The sequence below is a fragment of the Argopecten irradians genome, chromosome 11, assembly GCF_041381155.1.
Source record: "Argopecten irradians isolate NY chromosome 11, Ai_NY, whole genome shotgun sequence".
Taxonomy (NCBI): domain Eukaryota; kingdom Metazoa; phylum Mollusca; class Bivalvia; order Pectinida; family Pectinidae; genus Argopecten; species Argopecten irradians.
The window spans coordinates 35,807,057-35,830,131 of record NC_091144.1 but is presented as its reverse complement, the minus strand read 5'-3'; the positions used below and the strand labels follow the sequence as shown (position 1 = coordinate 35,830,131).

Below are 23,075 nucleotides of genomic sequence, written 5' to 3'. Positions count from 1 at the left end.
CTCACTATACTACATTATCTAGTCGATGTAGAATCTTATTGTTTGAAATCAATAAGAAGATAATAGTTCTCATAGATTGCTAGCATTTGTTTGTTAGCATTAAGTTTGTGGGCAGCAGGTACATTTTTAGCCTAACAGAATCAGAAGATAGATTATTCAAATTATCCTTTATCTGTCTGTCAATCCATCCCTCTGTTCACCGTAAGTAAACAGTTCTTGTCACTATTTATTACACCGGGAACTTTCTCAAAACTGATCAGAAAATATAATGTCCAACACTTTCATCTCAGAAGGGAGTTTGTAACAACTATTACTCAGAAAGCTCCGCAGAGCAGTTTATGATGAAGGCACACTTGGAATTTTGTTTGTATTTTGTTTGGCAATCATAACAAAACCTTTAATTATTCAGTCTATGTACTAATCTTTTTTTAGTTCTGTAAGTAATACATTTATTTCTAATTAACTTCTACTACCCATCGTTATACTTTCCATTTTCCATTTCCAGCATTCCAGCCAACCATAGGAAATCCATCAGCATTGCGACACCAACCAAGGGATCATTCCATCCCATTAATGACTCCAAGTTCATTTTCTTCTGCTTCCACGACGGGTGAATCAAGTGTGTCAGGAGTTGTTTCTCCTGCATTTGCATCTAAGGGGGTTGCCTCCCCTGAACGGTTTAGCTCCCCAGTTAGATTTACCTCCCCTTACCATTCCTCATCACACACCCCTCGGTCTCATACGTCACCTGACAGTAGTGCCTATTTCACACCTGAACAATCACCATTCAGTAGAGAGTTCCCTCCCCTTGTGAATTCGGCGGATGGCGAGGACGCTGGGAAGCAGACGGTGAACACTTCATGGGTAGAACATGTGACGTCTGCTCCTGATGTACAAAATTCAACAAAGAAGGATTCTAGCAAAAATAGGAAAAGTATTTCAAGTCCAATAGAGACAAACACCAGTAATCAAAATCGGCAGAGCTCACCTAGTGATACGACAGTGAGACGAAAAACAGACACAACAAGTCCGAAACCATCAGGTCATCAAACAACACAACAAGCCGTGCCTTCTTCTCGTAAAGAAGAAAAAACTCAAAAAACTGAAATAAAACAGCAAGGACTTGCAAAGGAGGATTCAACAAAGCCTAAACGAAAAGATGGACATCATAAAAAAGGTTCGTTTCCATTGATGAGGTATGGTTTGGCTACAAGTGTGAAAGATGCCCCTCACGAGGCGGATCAAGGTGATTCTATAGAGGACAGATCTACTGCTGTCAAAAGTGTCGAGAAAAAGTTGGATATGAACTCCATTATGATGGATCTCATGAATAGTTCTGATAATGCGCGACCTAAATGTGGAGTGACTAATGAAACGAAAGTAAAAGAGTCACAGGAAAAGAAAAAAGACAAAAAATCTACAAACAAACCGATAGATTGGTGGTCGATGGATGTCGACGGGGCAGATGATGGTTGTGAGGGCGATTCATTAGATTTGGGATGGTCAGCGAAAGAGGCCAAAAATGGGGAAGCTGAATGGTCATTAAATGAGGACAAACATGGAGAAGTGCTATTAAGAGATGTAAAATCACCAGTCACTGCCTCTGCAGGTAAATCAGACAATTCCGCGGTTGAAGAGGATGACGGCGATTTAGAATGGGAGACAGACAACAGTGATGAGGAAGATGACCAGGAATTGGTCGCTTCTATATTAAGAGCAGATTCGAGGAGACCGATACAGCAAGAACAGCGAACCTGGCAACCAGGCGTAAGGAAATGTACAGCATGTGGTGACGAGTCTCACACTATCTATGATTGTCCTAACAAACACAAAAATGCCTTCTTCTAGTCATAATCCTGTGATAATTTAAGGTTATGTACGGTGACTGTATAATTATGTTGACTTCATTAATGTTTGATTTCCTAATATAAACCAATGGTTGACCTGCTTGATCTTATAGGTCCAGTCTGTTGTTCTGAACCTGGGATGAATTGTTGAAGCACAACAAAAACACATCACTTGTAATATTAAGTCATAAACATTAATTATCATTAATAAAAATTTATTATTATTATTAATAACAAAAAAGGGAAATAGATGACAGCAGTGTCTCTTTTGTGCCAAATGTATAATTTATGTAATGATAATTTAAAATCCATATACTAGCTTATAGTTAATGTATTTTTTTATCGACTACATCTGCAATTACATCATTTTAATCATAAACTTTTTATTTTTGAATTGAGTTCATGATTTAAGTCCAAAGTTTTTGGTAACTGTGACGTTATCTTTATAGAAGCTTCAGTTAATCCGTGATTATTTATAGCATTTAATTTTTACCAAAAATTTGACATCCAAAAAAATCAATTATGACAGTTTATATAAAACGTCCTTAAAAAATATGTTAAAAAATTGATATCCACAAAAATGATATCAAAATTCTAAACCACCAAAGTACGCACAAATATTTCATATACAGTATTAGATTAATTAGTCTAATTAGTCCAATATTTACGTATTTATTTTACTTAAAACATGTATATGTATACCGTATTCAATCCAATACGCACCAAGGGTGTTTAAATAATCGAAATATAAAAAGTTGCTGAATAAGAATTTTTTTTCCAAACCTATACAGTTTGTCTTTATTTATGCCTGGGCAGTTAAAATTGAGGCCTTAAAAGGGGGAGGGGTACTTATAGGTACTTGGGCTCTTATTGGGTCGAATACGGTAACTATGATCATTTAATTTCTGTCTTACTTGCATACCCTAAATGTTATTACATTTGTTGAATTCGTTTGCTAAATTTGTAATTACTTAAAGCACACTTAAATATAATGTATCACACTATATTTAATTGTTGATATATCCTTTGTTTACACATTTTGTTATAATTAAATTTTCTTTGTTTTCATACTAATTCTGACTTTCTGATTGGCCAATAATTAAATTTTCTTTGTTTTCATACTAAATCTGATTTTCTGATTGGCCAATTCTTTTTCTTCATACCTCTTTGACAGAAAGAATTATGAGAATGGCGCGTAAATCCATTATTTTTTTAAAGGGCCACTACCTTTCCGAAACGGCTTTTAATTTTTGAAATAGGAATGTAAAACGAGATCAACAATTTTGTAGAGTCGCAGAAGTTATTAACTATACGTTTACTAGCACACTTATCATCACCTTCAGAACTGTTTAATTAGAATAAATAAAATGTTAATTTTCATAACGCGGGTCGTTTTATGTTTCCCGCCGTCGTCCTAAATGCCACGCGGTAGTTGACTATCACCGCGCCAGACGGCAAAACAGTGAAATGAATCTCCACTGTTATCGTACATTAGACAGGAAATCTTGCATATGTTTGGTGTTGTAACCTCATCTTAAGCCATCGATATATATTTTCTTTTGGTATTAATGTTTTTAAGAAACCTTTAAATTTTGCTCCGGAAAGGTAGTGGGCCTTTAAATATGAATTCATCAAGTACATATTATTAATCACAACAATCAAATAGGGTTTATTTCTAAAACTATTTATTCAAACTTCATTTATGTCGGATGAATGGTTTTGAACAAAACTGAAAATCTTACTCCTTTTATTTTATAGAATTTGATTTCGAGGATTTCATAGACTAATACACACTTGTAAAGCAGTAAACCTCTGATACTTTGATTTTCATTTATGTGAGCCAAATATTTTTTTATTACCTTTCAACTCTTCATGAAATCCTAGTGTTTACAGATAGGATATAGTGATAGATAATTCCAGGTATTACACATCTTTGATTGTATAATGATTAACTTTCATTTGTACTCATTAAAGGCCCACTACCTTTCCGAAACAGCTTTTATTTTTTAAAATGGGAATGTAAAACGAGATCGATAATTTTATAGAGTCGCAAAACTTATTAACTGTATACCTATAATCAGCTTCTGAACAATTTGATAAAAATTAATAAAATGTTTATTTTCATCACGCGGGTAGTTTGGTGTTGTAACCTCATCTTAGGCCATTGGTATATATTTTCTGATGTTATTAATGTTTTTTAGGAAACTTTATTTTTTTATTCCGGAAATGTAGTGGGCCTTTAAAGCTTTACCCGATATCAATAGATTATATTCCAAAGATATTTCAGGTTGAGTATCAATACACTTATATAACAAAATAGTTTTTTCACCATCATTAAAAATGTATGGACAAATGTTACAACTTTTATGTATTAAGTAATATTGAAATAAAAGAGCACTATTTTTATTGAGGTTACATAACATATATTTGTGACTTGATGTGTGAATAATTAATTTTTTTTCGAATTTCATGGAAAAGTTTGTAAACTAGTGTTTGAATCAATACTCTCACCTGTATTGGATTACAGGTGCTGCCATTAGCAGTTACTAAATATCATTCCAATGGATTTTGTCAACATGAAATTTGTTAATGATATATTAAGTTCATTAAGTTTGCATTCACGAATTTCATTTATAGATATGGATTCTGATAATTAATATCCAATCAACTACAGCAAGTGATAAAGAATTCCGAATTAAAGAATATACCTGATTATTGACCACACTCCTCAAGATCATGATTAAATAAGAATTTTTTTTTCCTTTTTACCGGGGCTTATCATTCTGTTCTATCAGAGTTGCTTCCCTTGGTTTCAGTATGGACAGTGATAAAAGGGAAATAACTCTGCTATATCAGAATGCGGGTTTATAAATGATTGATATAAGCATTATTCATTACTTTGGTTAAGTATTCATTTGATCTGAGTTTGTTTGAAGGGTTAGAGATGTTCATATTGTGAAATTTGATCAACATTTTGGATCAGGTACAATAACCAAAGGTACCTTGCTGCTTTTACTATTTTGTAATAAACACCGTTGTTAGTTAATTACTGAGTTGTCTGTTTTTATAACATTATCATTGCCATCCACTGTTTGTTCTGCCTGCAATACAAAACTGATGCTTTAAAACCTTTTTAAGCGCCCAGGGAATTAAAAAAAATTGAAAACAAAAGGCCCACAGGCCTTAACAGTCACCCGAGTTTGGATTAAGAATTTAACAGACATATAAACACTATATAAATGTCCATCAAGCTCTTGAAATCCATCAATGATAAGATCAATTTGACGTTTTAATCTTTAAAGAGTATTTGGTTCCATTACATCTATTGCATTTCCTACGAAAACTGAGAAAATAATACTCATCAATGTGTTTTCTGTATATAAACTTAAGTAAATTTTACACCCTCCCCAGGGAGAGCAACACCAACTTTTCCATAGTATTTGGACCACAAAGCACTATCTTTTCAGACTTTCTGTGACCTGACATGAAGCATAATCCAATGATTCTGAGGCTTGTTGACCGTTGATCAATAACAGGATCTAATCCATTAAGTTTGTACATGTATAACAATATTCCAAAAATTATTTAAAGGCTGTATATGAGGTATTAACCTCCATCTTGTTGTTGATTTATGACACCATATACCTCGTAGTCTGAATTGTTCTGATGTCTATCAGATGAATGGCTCACAAGACCAATATTTAAAACGCTGATATAACATCCGAATACATTTAATTCAAACTAATTTCCATGGAACAATATCTGTTTCGGCTGGAATAAGGATACAAGAAATATGTGTCACGAGTAATCTCCCCTGTTAAAAACCTTCATAATTTCTCTCAATATTCAAATGAGTTATACCGCTACTTAACCTGGAAATGTTCTGATAAGTACTTTACTACAGCAGTTAAATTAGGCAGGTAACTCTACTTACCTTGTGCAATGAATACTGTCACAAGGCAGTCTTTCCATTGCAAATTGGTTGACCCAAGGGTTGTATGTAAATTTCCATTTTCCAATTAATTGATTATTGAATGGTGGATTGGAGGATCTCGGTCACAAGGATACTATATATGTAATATTTCAAGTATGTTGCAGGTATATGTTGAAATACGTAATTCACATTTGTTGAATCTGTAATGGTTTTACATAGTAAAGAAAGTATTTCTTGGTATTTTTATAACAGCAAGGTCATCATCAGATGTCCCACCCTACCACAAACCCTGCAAACTTTAGATTTGATTTATAATATTTTGGCAATATCAATTATGTGGTGAAAAGTAATTTGCATATGAAGTCATGTTTGAAAAAGGGGGAGGTAACTACAAATATTGACTCTGGTATAATGATGTAAAGTGAAGATAATTATACCTATTTATATTTTTGCCATCTTTGGGTAATGGGTATGGATATTAATCTACATAACTACTTATTTCTAAAATGGTATTGAATTTATTAACATTACAATTTACTCAAGGTGTACTTTTGAAAGTGCACTTGATGATAATAAAAATATCAAAAAACGTTAAATTTACAAAGGGTAATTAACTATTTAGATGCAATTTTCATATGCAAGTCTGGTCCATCATAAAGTTTTGCTTATGAAATTTAAACTTACTTCTTCAACAACATAAAGATTGTTTTTCCTGATATGCTGTTTTATTCGACTTAACCCATATTAATATGGCCTTTGCATCTTGATTTTTGGAATTACATAGAATTCTTTGTTTTTGCTTCCTCTTTTTCATTTGGGGGTGGGGGGGTCAGCCCAATAATTTGTAAAATTTCCAGTAATTGCCCCATAAGGATGCTACCAGTCAAATTTAGTTAAATTCCGACCAGTGGTTATGAAGAAGAAGTCGATTGTTGATGGACGGAAGACGGATGCCAGACGCCGCGGTATCACACATTTCTGTCCAAGATGCGATATTGTCAGTTAGTTAGCCACTGTGGCTCAAATATTTGGGAGGTTGTGTGAACGAAAAACAGGTACCTCTTAAAAATAAAATATGACATATACCGTTATGTGAATCCCAGCTGTAAGATAAGATAGACAGAAACTTATTCCACATGTTAGATAAAACAGAGCCATGATGGCAGAGTAGTAAGATGGTCATCTTTCTTGCTAGTTTGAATCCCATGTAGGGCAGTTGGACTGACCACTGGTCATAGGTTTTCCTCCAGCATCTAAACCTAGCACATCCTTAAATAGTCCTGGCTTTAAATAAGACTTAAAACTAATCAAACCAAACAAAATGTAAGATAAAACACAAGACTTGTAATTTAAAGAAGTATTGTTTATTAATTTTAATTTTTTCCCATAAAATGAAACCAATAATATTAGGTTTGTAAAATATATAGAACAGGATAAAATAGTTGCCATATGAAAATACGCATCATATGCAATTTGATCTCAGAACAAAAGTCATAAACGTCACATTCAGGTAACAAGATGGACGGCACAATGTAAGAAATGCAGTTATGAAAATAAATATCTGTACTTGTATTGATAATCATTATAACCGCACAAAAAACATACCGTATTCGACCCAATAAAAGCGCTCCATTCTTATCAGCACATCTCCCCATTTGAGGCCTCAATTTCACTGACCTTGAATTAATATGAAAACCTTAGGTTTCTATATTTGATATCTTTTTGCAAATTCATTAATTTTAAATACATGTACTTTAATTTATGAAAGACTAGTTAAAATTTTTTTCTATGACGCACCTATGTGTTTTTTCAAGTTTTTAAGCGGCCAGAGTGCTAATTGGGTGGAATACGGTAGATGTCAAAAATATTCTTGCAAATATTAACTTTCCCTTACACATACATAAAAAAATAAATCGAAACACTTTGTGTTACTAATAAAGATGAGCGATACATTGTAGGTTACTACAGACAAACAAGAGAGATCAGAATCTGAAGAGGTTTTGATAGAAATAAAGTTGCCATGAATACAGTATACCATATGGAATGTTCGTTGGTACTATCTGTCATGGTTAGAGCTTTCAAAGCAGTTTGTGGGTGTAAACATTCATGGATGATATATGGGATAATGCTTCCAATAACATGTATTGTGAACCAACTCTTATTTGCGACGACTTAATTTCGCATTTTCAATTTCAATTAAAACAAATTTACAAATATGAATTAACACAAAATTTAAAATTGAATTAAAGTTTGTAAGAGTAATAGTGGATAAGCCAAACTTTCACGAATTTAAATCGCACGCAAAAGAAAGTTGGTAATACTGGGCCGTTTTTGATTATACGGTTTGACTGGTTGGACCTAGGTGTTCGTTTATTAATTAAAGACGGACCTGGTGATTTTATATTGGTTTCAGGCGAGCCTTGACAAAGCCCTCACAGGCCTGTATCAAAAACTGCAGGTCCGTCAGGATTTATACTTGAAATAATGACTTTAACCAACGGTCGAACCGGTTGTTCCAAATAAATGAAAACGGCCCAGTAAACCAAGTTTTGTTTTTTTATGTTCGTGGATCAATTTCAACAAAGAAAACGAAGAAAATATTTACACAACAAACATTTCATGGTATACATTAATGAGGATTGTGTAAAATAAAGAAATCAACTTTGCAATATTAAAACTGCATGTATCAAGATATGAACACAAGAATGTTTAGAAATAGACTGGTTTAATAGGGTCAGGTCCCTGATATTCAAAAACTTTCTATACCCAAGGACTCTGTCAATTATAATAATATAATGTTATTATAATAATGTAGGGTAAATTGGTTGTAAAGGGGTTATTAAAATATTTTACATAATAAGGCACACTTTCTTATGCATCAGGGATGCATGAAATGTTTCTGGCCGAGATTTCTCAAAACTAACAGAAGTCAGAATGTTTCACATATTTAGAGGAAAAATCTTTTGACTTTGTCTGCACTTTTGTTTTGAGAAATCGAGAAATTTGAGAACACCAGTAGTCTTTAATATGCATTATCAATAATTACAATTTACATTGATTGTTGCATAACTATTCTGGAAGAGCTACTGGAATATCTTCCATATGCATCATGCTATCTGAATTTATAACTATAGAAATGGTTTTAATCTTGAAACAAGCTCTAACAAATTTTTTTTTTTTGTCTAGAAGGTCGAGTACATTTCACATTTATTGATCATTAAAAAATTAATAACCAAATAATTTCTATACCTGTAACACTAACTATACAATGTATGTACTGTAAAATTGGGGCAAAACCATCACTCATGACACAGCATAGGAAATTCCCACAGATTATAAATTCCCAGATCCACATTCTATACGTATATAAGGTTGGTTTAATTTGAGATTTGTTTGAGGTATTTATGAGAACCACTGTCTCCTTAGCATCTGCCAACCAGCATTAGCACCATGGTTTCTGCACACAATCATTAAATACATTTAAAATTTTCCATCTTTACATGTCATCTGCCCATGCGGGTAGGAACCGATTGAGTTGCCATATCTTTGAGGTTTTTTTTAAAGATAAAACGATCTTTCCCCAAGGGAGAGAACTCTGTAATATACAAAGACCATAATCTGACATTGACATAATAGTATACATTTCCATTCATTCAAAATAAATAAATGTCCCATACAGATGTCATATAACTGATAGAATACAATAAGTAATTATCTCCCTTGATATGGAGACAAATTATCTCCCTTGATATGGAGACAGATTCTATAAGTAATTATCTCCCCTGAAATGGACAGAGTGACATTCAGCTTTGTTTTACGTTTTTCAGGTAGTTTGAGTAGGTCCTGCGTAGTTGTGCTGAGGTAAGGATGTGATCACCGAGCTTATTTACCGTGAATACTACATCGGGTTAGAGTGATGATTCAATACACACATCACCAGAAGGTCCCAGTACAGGACAATTCCAACTGTGTCTGATGTTAGGTAATTCAGGACTAGTCCAATTGAATCTTCAAAGTAGTGACTTGGCCTTCGACACATTGATGTAAGGTTCTGGTAGGGGGTACAACTCCAGGCCGCCTTTAAATGCTGACACATCAGTCACATGAACAGGCTTAGGAAATAGAGGAAACCGAAAATTAATGTCTGAAGCAAAATCTAAAGAAAAATTTCAGTAACAGTCAAAAAGAAATAGAAGGAAAATGGAAAATAGTTATAGAATAATTTTACAACTGATTTTAGTTTAAAAATTTTGATATCTTTAAGTTACATCCAATGAATGCAATTAATATTCTGACGTTGATTGACTGATCGCCAGGTGTAATATAGCTACGCCTTGTGCTAGCAAACACACTTGTACCTATTCAATGTCGGAGCAAACATTGTAGCATACACAATACAAAATGTAAATGTAAAGTCGCAGGCCGTTCAATTGACAGCTGACAATCCGTCAGTTACCTGGGGTAGAATGGAAAAAGTAGAATATGCTTCCTCTTTTTCTCCGTGATCAGTAAATACAGTATGTTTGGATATACCCGACACATATCTTTGTAGAAAGTTTGATACATGTCCCAATTTTGTAAAAAGTCAAAATAGATCACGAGCTTGCATTACCTGTGGTAGAGTGGGAGATGGTGATAAATCAGTCGTGTTATCAGTTGTTACGTCGTCCTTTGAGTCTGATCTCTCTAAAGCTGACACAACATGTATAGCCAGTTTTTGACGTTTTCGTGCATCCAAGGAAACATGCTCCTGTAATGTAAAGTATGTTGTATATGCATTTCATGAAGGATTTTCATTCTTACACAATTTCAAAACACCAGCTAGTTAGCAGAGAATAACTCTCCACAAATTATTGACGATTTTTCTCAGCGACAATCTTCAGTTGGTGTCAATAACTCATCAGTAAATGCTAGCATTATAGGTTATTTAGGTTTTTCATAATATAATTCAATTTTGCTTGTTACAAGCATTTTCATTGGTTTAAAAATTTACTTTATCAGCCCATAAAGGAAAAAATGGCATCGCCGTTTGTAACATTGCTACTGATTGGCTGAGATGACGGCGTAATGATTTCATAGACAAAAGAGTCCCAAGATGAATTTTGAATATTGGAGAGATTATCTTTAGTAAATTGAATTATAAGGATAAACTTGAATAGATTTTTTATGTTATGAAGATATAACACAAAAATCTGAAGCGGTTTATGATGAGAGTACACTCAGATTTTTGTGTTATATCTCCATAACATAAAAAATCTATTCAAGTTAATCCTTAAATAATGTTTTATGTTTAGAGTATCAACTGTCATGCATCATGATTATAAACCCATTTTACGACATGGTTCCTATCCTGACAAGGTGTTACATTGTATATTTCTAACATAAACAAGCACTAAATGGCAGGCTACACATATCATACTGTCAATTTTATTTAAGAATTTATTGATATTTTTTGTTGTTCATTAGTGTATGAATGGCATTTTTGACAGTGCGTCATATTGAATATTTGGCAAAAATTGACATTCATACACCAGTGAACAACAAAAAATAATTATTTGTTATATTTACATCACAACAGGTTTTCCATAACTGTGTTTCTAATCAAAATGAGATATTTATTAATTATTTGATGCTATACGCAAGGTTGAAACAGCCCTGGAACTGACTGAATAATGTAAGAGCTGATCCAGATTTTGCGGGATATTGTTTTAACTTCCGGAACGCAACAAAAAATAGTTCTACAATGACATTGTCTTTTTATCCGGAGTCTATGAGAAATTTCAAACATTTACATGTTAAAATTATATATTAGTTTTGGATCTTTGAGAATGAGTTAATTTTCAAAAGTTGAAACTAAGACATAAAAGGTGTGTATTTGCCGAATTAGTGCCGCGATCACATTCAATGTCATTGTATTTGTACTCGTCAAAGTGACGTTCATACATAAATGAACACCGAATTCATAGCTAACGTTATTATGCTAAACACATAACGGAAATGTAATTATAGACTGTTGGAAATTTCATATTATGAATGGATAGATATAGATACTGTAGAACATTAAATATTTGTGTGTATCGGAGGAACTTTCTTTTTTGGCTTGGAACTTTGATATAATTTGTGGTTAGCAGATGGAGCAACAGTGACAATAAAATATAAAAGAAATTTTTTTTTTTTTTAATATAGCTTCACAACAACCATGAAAACAGCGGAAGTTTCTATACGACCAACATTTCACGTTATACTGTACATGTACATTGACTTATCATGATATCATTCAGATGCATCACTTATCTGAAATACTCTTGCTAAAAATCTGATATATTCAGACACTAAACCTGAAAAGCATGACTGACATTGTGTCTACACTTACCTTAAAGAACTGATACAGATCCTTTCTCGTCAGCGTCTTCAGGTGAGCCACCTCGATGTTGTCTACAGATAAATAAACTTTTATCATTTTAAATTGATTGCGAAATAAGTTATACAACTTAATATGCAAATCACTTTTGATGGTCCGGATGTAAGTGGGAGAGGTTTTAGAGTGGGAGGAAACTGGAGAAACCGAAGGAGACCGGATCGAGTGCCTGGAGAAAACCCAGAACGGGTAGGTGATAACTGACCTTTTCACGCTCGTGCCAGGGATCGAACCCCGTCTGACTAGGTGAAAGGCCAGCGGCTTTACCACTACACCACCTGATCACCCAAAAATATACTACAGATTAATGCACCAAACATTATGTTTTCTGAAGCGTTAATTGGTTAAGAAAACTTTGATTTATTAATGGTTCTTTTACAAGATGAAAATAAACATACACCATATTCAAACATTATAATGCTATAGCTCTTCTATGATTAAAATAACCCAAATTAAAAAGTTCTGTTGCAATAATGAAAGCTTCTAAATCAAGAAGCTCATATTAAGCAAACACAATGGTAACCTTGAACTCCTGAACATGATCAAGTTGAAAAATTATAAGTCTAAATGATTTTAAACTCTATCACAATTTTAGCTGTGATCTTTTTGTTTTACCTCTGTCGAAGTTATAGGTGCGATCTTTGACTTCAAACCAAAAATATTGGTTTTGTTCTCTGATATTTTTTGGTTTGTCCAGACGTTTGACTGTCATGGCTGCCACATGTTTCTGGAATTCCTCCTCTGTCATGGCTTGTAACTGCTCCTGTTGGACAACAAATTTCACCATTCTAGATACCACAGACAATTAAGATAATTCTATCGTTAAATGATAAAATCATTACAGTTTTAATTAAGTATTGAAGTCACTATTTTTTAATTTCATCGGGGTATGAAAGAAATTTTGTTTGCAAACTGTGTGAATCCGCGTAGCAAACAAAATTTATTTCATAACCCGATGAAATTAAAAAATAGTGACTTGCCTATAATTAATTTTCCAGGCTATTTTATAAAATGAAATATGTTTACACATACGATTCCATTGATTTTTTCCAAAGCGATACGCAACGTCAATGTTTCTATTGTGACGTCACGATAACGTCAGGTTTCCATGGCATTCTCTGATTTTTTCCCCCCCATCGTGGAATGAAAAAATGAATAGGCCAATTAGAAAGCCAGAACAAAGAGAAAATTAATATTTATTATTAAATAAATCATTGCAACATCTGTATTGCAATGACAATGGGCCAAGGAAGTAATGTATAGTGTATTATTTATAATGTACATGTATGCACCAGTTTTTGTACATAGTAATTTACTCAGTTCTCTCCCTTAATTTTTATCCGCCATACTGCATTATTTCTACATTAGTTACTAATTCACAGTAGGCGAACTCAACTGTATAAATACCGGGTGTTGCGACCGCCGAAGCGAGAGATTTGTTTTGAAAACAAGAGTACTGTTCTTAAAATTGCATTTGTAAAAATTACATCTTTAGTATACAGAAAAAAAAAAAAAAAAAAATCAAATAATTCCAAATGAAATAAGCCTTCATGGAAAGCATAAAGTCTCGACAGTCGTATACTTGGTTTGGCATCCCTCAAAACCCCAATGTACCAATGCAATTTTCACTGAAAACAGGCACTATCTGCATGAATGTTCGAAGTGCCCAAATATCAATGTAGATTATTTTCATTTATTTTTTTTTTGTCATTTTTTAATTAAAAATGAAAACTAAAACGTTAATATAGATGTACCTTCTATACTAATACAGTATATTATTGTAACAAAACAGTTTCAGTTTTTAAGAAAGTTTCAACATCAAAGTACACATTGATTATGTTTCTTCTCCCAAAACGCCATGAAAGCTTTCTTCTGATTGGTCAGAAATTTCTAATAGACTTTCTTCAGGAAAATGATGCAGATCGTATTAAGACATTTTAGAAGAAGAAAGCTAATTAGGAATAAGTAAAAAGAAAAAATATCCTTAAATTAGTCGCCTTTTACGATTATGCAATAGGGGCAGCAAGGGCAATTCTAACATCCAACATGCAAGGCCAGTCTAATTACCTGAGGACTGACGATGCCTAATAACTTTATCTATATATATATAAACTTACATCCATGGAAGCGAGGAAAGCCTCTATGCGTCCCTCAACATATTGAGGCGACCGGTCAGACTGTACCAGGATACGGTAACCTTGGACACCACTGCTACGCAAAGGTCCACTCCTTACAATGTAACCTTGGAAACGAGAAATTACAAACATTATAACAGTGCAAGGGAAATAATATAACGATGTAGAGTAGGATGAGAAAAATAATTAAGTGCAATCCGAATAAATAAACTTATCAAATATTAATAACTGAATACATACATTTGTATGTTCTTTAAGTTTTAAAAACCTTTCGAAATTTATATTGATTGAATGAAATCAAGTGAAGTGATGTCCATTCTCAACCCATCATTCTTCTTAGGAAGACTGGCCTCGTGAGAACAGTTTACGTGTGGAAGGAAACAAGTATACATATTCAGATTAAATTGATTTATCATATTTACAGTTGGGTATTTCACCCAATGAAGCCAAGCAAGTGCATCATATCTGGTTCAATTTTCATGGTTGATTTTAAATTACACTACAAATTATATTTGAAGTGTCCTTGCCTTCTGATATAAATTATTCAAGAGTTATCTGCCTTTGCAGTTAGGTATCAATTGTGATGTCATGTGTTTGTGAACATAACTAACGTCATATTTTTTTTATAAAGAAAACAACATGAGTTTTGCTCACAAAATGATGATGTCATAATCAATACCTTCTTGCAAGGGAGATAACTCAGTAATATACAAAGACGTTATATAGATACCTAATTGTTCCTTTGTCCTGAGTGTTGTGAAGCAGGCCTCCTTTAGAGACTGAGACAGAAGTTCTAACAGGACATTGGAGTTGGTGTCCTCTGTACCACACTGGAGGTACACCTGACAACAGGAACTCTTCTGGACCTCGTTAGTACGCTCGTATACAAAATAGCTACCTGTATAAATATAAGGACTCGTTAGTACGCTCGTACACAAAATATCTACCTGTATAGATATAAGGACTCGTTAGTACGCTCGTACACAAAATATCTACCTGTATAGATATAAAAACTTCTTTAGTAAACAAATTAGCTACCTGTATAAATCAAAGGATTTTCTTAGTAAGATCGTACACAAAATAGCTATCTGTATAAATATAAAGTTAATATGTTTACATAACAACAAACAATCGGAAAAAATTGATAACTTTTTGTATAATAATACATTTTGATCTCCATTCTTGTAAACTATCACAATTTTGTGTTATGATATTGAATTTAATATGAGTTCTGTAATCTGTATCTTGTTTCTTTGAAAGTAATCAAGTCTACCACTGCCTCAATACATCTAAAATGAAAACACAATCTGTTATGTTGAAATCTCTGTTGGTACACTCTGTCAGTAATTCTGATAAAAGTATTTTGTATTAGCACATTACAGAGGTATCTGCCCTTCTCCGTAGGGATTGATTGTGTTGTCATGTGTTTGCAAGAGAAACGTCAAACTTTCCAAAGAAAACGACGTAAATTTTGCTCACAAAATGATGCCATCGAAATTGATGCCTACCCGCAAGAGAGGTAAATCTGTAATATTCAAATACAGAATAACAGTATAGACCTACCCTGAGGAAGCTGGTATTCCCTGAGTCGTCGCCTATCACTAGCATCCAGTGGCCTAGTCCCACTCTGTGACTGTAGTACAGTCTTCACCATCTCTGTCATGGACAACACATTCTGCAGTCAGAAAATAAAAATGTTATCAAGAAATTCTAGTTTAGTATGCTCATAAAGTTTCTAAGGTTCCTAGTGGGTTCTTTATTCCTCCAATGGATACATGCAGGGCGATTGGGAAATGGTGAAAATCAAAAAGTTTCAATAATCATATCTATTACAATTTTAGAATCCTTAACAAGCCCTTTACATGAGTTAAACAGGTCAATGGAAAATAAATCTAAAATCTAACCACGCTCTTAAGCTGTTGTGATTGTTGTCACCTTTTGATTCTTAATTATGCTTATTTCTAATTTACAATAAAAAATATTACCGACATAATGTATCTTATTTAATGCCAATCTGGGCCCAATATCGCAGCTAATAATCACAAATATTCTTTGGCTAAATGAACTTTGAACATCCGTTAACATTTAGTTTTGACTTTACAGCCTTCTTACAGATGTTTGATTGAAACAGTGATATGGGTGGGTCATTACCTGTTTTGTGACATTGCCTGAGACAAGCCCCTCTATGTGTAGGTTCCTCAGTATTTCAGGCACAAACTTTTCTAAAATCTCAACAGTGACTCCAGAACCTGTAACAGATAGTTTAAAGCCACACTATACGTAACTATCAACAAACATTCAAGTTAAATTCGACTCCGATATTGTTAGTATTTGTAGATGTAGTTAAAATTAAGATATATTAAAGAATATTCATAATGTTTTTTTGATAACTTTGGTACAGCAGTTGTTGAAAGTCGATACATGTAAACATGCCTTCATTTTAAACTGGTCGCCATAGAAGTTACGAGTATTGCCGAACGGAAGTCGGAAAGTTCATGACCCGTTTTCGGAAGAGTTCGGACAGACGTTACGTAGTTACAGTAGTCACATGACGTTCTCGGCAAAGACGTTACATTGTCGGCTTACTTCGGCTTGTTTGACTAAGTGGGACCCACCTAGCGATAGTTAATATTTATTTGATTTTTAAAGAAATATTACGAATCATTATCGCTCATCTTGACTTCGATTTAGTCCTGTCTCTGCATGATTTACAACAGGATTTTTTTTCAACATTCTTCTAAATCAAGAAAAAAATAAGAAAGATACGGATATTGGGCCTTTAAGATGCTCCATCACTGACAAATGGTATTTTTTCACTTTCAAAAACAGGAGCAAACGATTTAGTATTCTTCTTCAGTTACAAAAGTTACTTACTTTACACAATTACCACCATTGAAAAGTTTGAGCTTCTAATTTTACTTCAAGTTAAAAATATGAAAAATAATTAATTGCATCCCAAAAAAATCCGTGGCACTATATCCTATATGGAATGAAGTAATGATTGTGCATGCACCAAAGGCGAAATAAATTATTTTATGTTATTTTTTTGTGATAATTAGGCACATATATACACGATTAAACACCAATTATTGTTCAAATAATAAATATCATTGATGTTCTGTCGGCCGTGGAGCATCTTTAACGCTTAGTCTTTTTAATTTATATAATTTTGCATCCAGATTAGAAGAAAATGAAAATGTTACTAGTACATGCCAGATCAAAAATACCACCATGCAGTACCCGTAAAAGAACAATTTTATCATGACCATTTTACTGTAAACCAACTTATTTTCACATGCAATAACCTTATTCTCCCTTGATGACACATTTGAACTCTTCTAATACAAAGGCAAGAACAGTTCATTATGGATATTACGGGGTCATTGAGAGAGTTATCTCTCCGAATTGATATCTTCTAATATTCTTGCATAATTAGATTCAAAAGTATCTTAAATTAATTTTAAATCCATCAGGGCTGGGAATGAGGGGGGAGGGAATTTGCGGTGTTTAAGCCATACCTTGTAGAGCCTGGAGTTTCTCCTCGTGTGTCCACTGTCTTTCAGACATCAGTTCTGATGTGTAAGAAGAGACTTGGCTACTCGTCAGATCTGTCTTGAAATTCTTTAGGATACGCTCCAACTGAAAAGATATTTCACGTCATAGATTATTTAAATATGACGTCTCGCTCCAACTAAAAGATATTTTACACATCATAGATTATTTAATTAATATGTAGTCTACAGTTTCTGTACATACTTAAATTTTAGCAAAATATGAATGAAAAACTTCATTTAGTCAGAAATTAAATAATATTAAATGGATGAATTCTAAATTAATTATATATATAGATTGAAAATAATATATTTAATTATCATGAAAATAGCTGTAGATCAGGATACTTACTTTTATAAATAATATGTAACAATTATGTAACTAAGCATAATTAATAGAAATCAGAGAAGCAAATAATCTGTGATACACGTGAATGACAAAATTCATTCTGAAAATTGTACTATTTGAAAAATCACAAATTTCTCACAGGTAAATTGGGTGAATATCAACTAGATATCAAACAGACCTTTTCCTTGATGATGACAAACTGAGCAGGGTCCACAGAGAACTGTGTCATTTTCTCCAGAATCTTCTTCAGCAGAATGGGTTGTTTGTCACTGTAACCACTTATGGACAACTGGAAACAACAAAATGGTAAAGTGACGTCGTAAACGACAAATGTATGTGCTAGATATACAACCTGGAACAACAAATGACAAAGTGACGTCTTAATCTACCTGTACTTGTAATATAAATATAGATAACTATCATCAACTAGACATTCAATATACAGTAAAACCCCGTTATATCGCCACCTTCTGTTTTCCTTGATTTTGGCGATATATCGAGTTTGGCGGTATATCGGATTTGTCGTACACGCGGCCATAGTGTGTGTAGCTGATTACCTGTCAGTCGGCAGTTGATCATGAGCACCTTACGAAAACATGTGTCCCTATCAACAGAATTCGGCGATATTAACGAGGTCATTATAGTGTTGTTTTAATCATCAGTTCCGCAAATGTGATGGCGGATGGCGGTAGGCGGGTTTGGCGGTAAAACGGGTGTATTTGTATGGAGGGAAATCCGTTCTGAATAAATTCATGGCGATAAGCGAGTTTGGCGGTAAAACGGGTGGCAATATAACGGGGTTTTACTGTAGACTCTATTGGCCTATACACTTCAAATTTTCTCATACACAATTTTTGTATTATAATGGGACTAACTCACGAACCACATATCCGATACCCGGGACTAGTATCTCCAGTAGTGATATTTGTAATCTTCCTGCTAAAATGACGTTAGTGCGGGACATCATCTTTTGACGTCATTCCATCACCAATAGAAACAATAGTCCGCACAAAAATTATAAGGTATCATGTTGTACGTGAATAATTCCCATTGTGATTGAATATCACTTCAATTAAAATACTGTTAACATTAAAACTTGACATGTAAGATTTTCCAGTAAGCCCATTTATGATCATCAATGACCAACCTCGGATAATTCGAATATTGTGTATTCCTCAAACTATTGACTTGACTCTGATTTTTTGAAACAAATGTACAAACTAAAGTCAAAACTTTTAAGTTTTTCTCTTTATGTATCTTTAAATGACTTCAGTTAGTTTTTTACTTATTATAAGTTTGATTTTAGGAGTCGTGGCCTGGTCTGTATGTGCTGGATACAACATAAATCTCGACTACCAAAAAAGTGTGTGATGCTTTGGATGTTAAATACTTACAGTTATGCCATATTTGGTAGCTGAGAGGTCGTAGTGAAGCCCGGCCAGATCAGCATCATAGGAATACTCATTGAGGGCATCTTTATATAGCATCACAAACAGCTTGGTCAGAACGTGGTTGGTGGGGGAGACGTATGTCAAGGGACTGCAGAAAAAATATTATACAAGAAAAGTAAAACCTGCCTTAGCGACCAACTCTGTATAAAGACCACCTGCTTAATAAGATCACTTTTCTAGGGTCAAAAATGAATAATTTAAACACAATTCAACCTGTGTATAAAGACAACCTAGCTATAAAGAGCTCTTTGTCCAAGGGGAATAACCCATACAATTAGATCTAAAATTATCTCCCCTTTGGCCATATAATATATATGAAATCTCATCCCACCCATACAACTACACAGTCACACATCATTGCTGTTAATTTATGGAAGAAACAAAGTCTGAGAAAATATTTCTATCATCTCTTTTTAGCAAGTGATCTTCATGGTTGACCTTTGAATCTCATTTCCACTTTGTACATTTTTTTGTTTAATTTGGAAACTAATATGCCAGCAGACTATAGTAGCTATGCCTCTCTGGCTTCACAGACATGAACCAACCAATTAATGTACACTATACCTACTTGTTAAGTTCATATTTGATGGAAGCTTTGGGTTGGAGGAAGGTGTTGTCTTGATGGAACCAGAGCCGACACAAATCACTGTCCTGTAGATAAAATGCCATAATTGTTTAATTATCACTGTAGATTACTGCAATTGTTTTATTGTCATGTGATCTTCAAAAGTAAACTAGTATGAGTATAAACTTAATATATTTTACATTGATTGGCCCGGATGTAAGCACATGAGGGGTCTTACAGTGGAAGGAAACAAGAGTGCCCGGAGGAAACATTCATGATTGGTCATGTGACCCTTGTGACGTTTTCACAACAAGTTTCACTAATATCTTTCAATAGGCCTATATTAGTGAAACAATGTCATGTAATTCAGAATCTGATAATTTATCTATAACACTAATTTTTAGGTAGTATCACATGAACATGAAATTTATATACCGAATTTGACCTAATAAGCGCCCATGTCCCTATAAGCGCCCTCCCCGTTTTCGAGGCCTCGATTTCAATTGCCCAGGCATAAATAAAGACCAAAACTACACAAAAATGTATAGATTTCCAATACAATTTCGTCCTATTAGCACCTTTTCATTCTTTTCAATTTGTATACGCCCTGGGCACTTATTAGGGCCGAATACAGCATCTAATTTATCAACATACACAATAAATGCACGACTTTCTACAGCAAAACATGTACCAGTTTTCCCCAAGGCTTCAAATAGAACTTATAGGAACAAAGTAAACAGCAGACAACTTATTCCCCCCCTGAAGACACACTTCAACTCTCCTAATTCAAAGACTAGAAGAGATCATTATGAGTTTTCAGGGGTCACTGACTAATAACTAGCAGTGAAATCATTCACTATTATATCAAGACATACCTTTATCAGCTGTGGAAAATCACTGGGCTAAAATAAAAGACAAAATAAAGGATTATAAATTAATATAGCTTATTGATATGTCTTCAACAATAAATTATTGTTTGAACTAATTAAACAGTAATTGAGTGAAAGACGTAATCATGATAACGATTAGAAAACATGTTAAACTGCTATCAAATCATATTGTACGATTATGAACTTTGTGTCAAATAAATCCTGTTTAAGAATAAAGAGGTTGACATCCCAAAACGGTGTGGGTTAAGTACTATCTAACCTCATTTTGTCACACCCTCTGGTGATTATGACGTCACGAAAACCACGTCAAAAGATGACGTCATGATCACCAGGAGGCGGGACTAATCGACAGTAAATTGTACTTAACTGACTTTTTGGGATCTTGAATCCCCTGTATTCCATCTTTGCATATTACAGAGTTAGCTCCCTTGCGAGTAGGTATCGATTGTTACGTCATTATTTTGTGAGCGCAATTCACTTCGTTTTCTCCGAATCGTATGATGTTACGCTTGCAAACACATGACATCACAATCAATACCTACCCGCAAGTGCAGATAAATCTGTAATATGCAAATTTTCCCTATTGGACTACCATAAGAACAATCAGATGAATGTCCTTTAAATACCAATTCTACCAATAGTCTATATAGCGACTCACCTTGGTTTAGTTCCCTTGTAACAATACCAATTTGAAGAATAGCCTACCTGGGGTCCCGTGTAACAATACCAATTTAGCCTACTAGTCTAAAATAGCCCGACTCACCTGAGGTTCCCTTGTAACAATATCAAAGCACTCGGGTATGAATTCGTTGACAGCCGGCAGTCTAAGATTATCATGGTAACCGCAGCAACTCCACTCCTAAAGGGACAAGGTACTAGGCTATGACATCATAAACTCTATTATGAACAACGACACATTCTCCATATTTTTGAAAACAATTTTGCGACGATTAACTTTTGTGGATTTAATTTTTTAAAGGAAGTATCTGTTAACATATGCGAGATTTATGTACATTTGTGGAGATTGATAAACCTTAAGAAATTAATTGTGATAAGGAAATTTGTGAACGTAAAACGCACGCAAAGAAAGTTGATTTACAGTATACTATTTTAGGAGGTCCAATAACTCCTTTGTCCGTAATGTTTAACATTCAATGCAGCTTGATTCATAAACTGATATTTAAAGCAAAAAGTTTCATCTAGACAGTACACTACATGAAGGACATTAAACTCATTCACCCCGAAGACTCATTTGATCTCTTCTGATTCAACGGGTGGAACAGTTCATTATGAATTTTCAGGAGTGGATTGAGTCACACAATTATGGTAAAATCTGCTTTGAATTAATAGTCATTCAGACCCCTGTATAACCAAAATAGACCTTCTTTTTTAATTTTTACTCATAAAAGTTTAAGCAAAACCAGGCATTTAGAATTTGATTTTCAGCAAAATTGATAAATTATAAAAATTATTGTCATTAAACACAGTTATAGTGATAAGAACTTCATACTTGCAGCTTTTCCTCAGGAATTTGTTCGAGTTTGTATTTAGTACCGTATATCTGTTCAGTCTGGTTAACGATGCTTTCATACTTCTTGGCTACCACACGCATTCTACAATAAACAAAACACACATCTGACATGTGATACACATTATCCATACTATTTAGAGCTATACATTTTCGGGGTCTATATTTCATGGTTTATTATACATAGTATATCCGCGAAGGTCAAATTTCGTAGTTGACATATTCCTATAATTCTTAAATTCTTAAAGTTTGAATTTATTTGTTCTTAGGTATATATGTCAATGAACTTAACATCTGAATATTTGGCTGATGTTGTTAATTCACAGATTTCAGTGAAATGTGAATATAGCAACAAGAGGCCCATGGACCTTAACGGTCACCTGAAAATTTAAGCCATTTGGACCCCA

At 33.8% G+C, this 23,075-nt stretch overlaps 2 protein-coding genes across 4 annotated transcripts in view; one reads left to right on the top strand and one right to left on the bottom strand.

Annotated features, from left to right (window-relative positions):
• The window catches only part of LOC138335421 (uncharacterized), a 29,807-nt gene extending 24,914 nt beyond the window's left edge, over positions 1-4,893 (top strand). Inside the window, exon 19 of the mRNA XM_069284508.1 lies at positions 506-4,893. Within this exon, the coding sequence (XP_069140609.1) occupies positions 506-1,848 (1,343 nt within the window). The 3' untranslated portion in view covers positions 1,849-4,893. The remainder of the gene's footprint in view (positions 1-505) is intronic.
• A 2,236-nt stretch (positions 4,894-7,129) lies between these two features.
• Positions 7,130-23,075, bottom strand: part of LOC138335418 (insulin-degrading enzyme-like) — a 33,877-nt gene continuing 17,931 nt past the window's right edge. For all 3 annotated transcript variants that reach the window (XM_069284504.1, XM_069284503.1, XM_069284505.1), the window contains exons 15-29: positions 22,651-22,753; positions 21,904-21,999; positions 21,126-21,152; positions 20,254-20,336; positions 19,629-19,773; positions 18,413-18,523; positions 17,853-17,973; positions 16,486-16,583; positions 15,898-16,009; positions 15,065-15,232; positions 14,317-14,441; positions 12,815-12,962; positions 12,155-12,216; positions 10,394-10,531; positions 7,130-9,893 (exon numbers count right to left, since the gene is read on the bottom strand). In XM_069284504.1, coding sequence (XP_069140605.1) covers positions 9,792-9,893; positions 10,394-10,531; positions 12,155-12,216; positions 12,815-12,962; positions 14,317-14,441; positions 15,065-15,232; positions 15,898-16,009; positions 16,486-16,583; positions 17,853-17,973; positions 18,413-18,523; positions 19,629-19,773; positions 20,254-20,336; positions 21,126-21,152; positions 21,904-21,999; positions 22,651-22,753 — 1,639 coding nt within the window. In that variant the 3' untranslated portion in view covers positions 7,130-9,791. The remainder of the gene's footprint in view (positions 9,894-10,393; positions 10,532-12,154; positions 12,217-12,814; positions 12,963-14,316; positions 14,442-15,064; positions 15,233-15,897; positions 16,010-16,485; positions 16,584-17,852; positions 17,974-18,412; positions 18,524-19,628; positions 19,774-20,253; positions 20,337-21,125; positions 21,153-21,903; positions 22,000-22,650; positions 22,754-23,075) is intronic.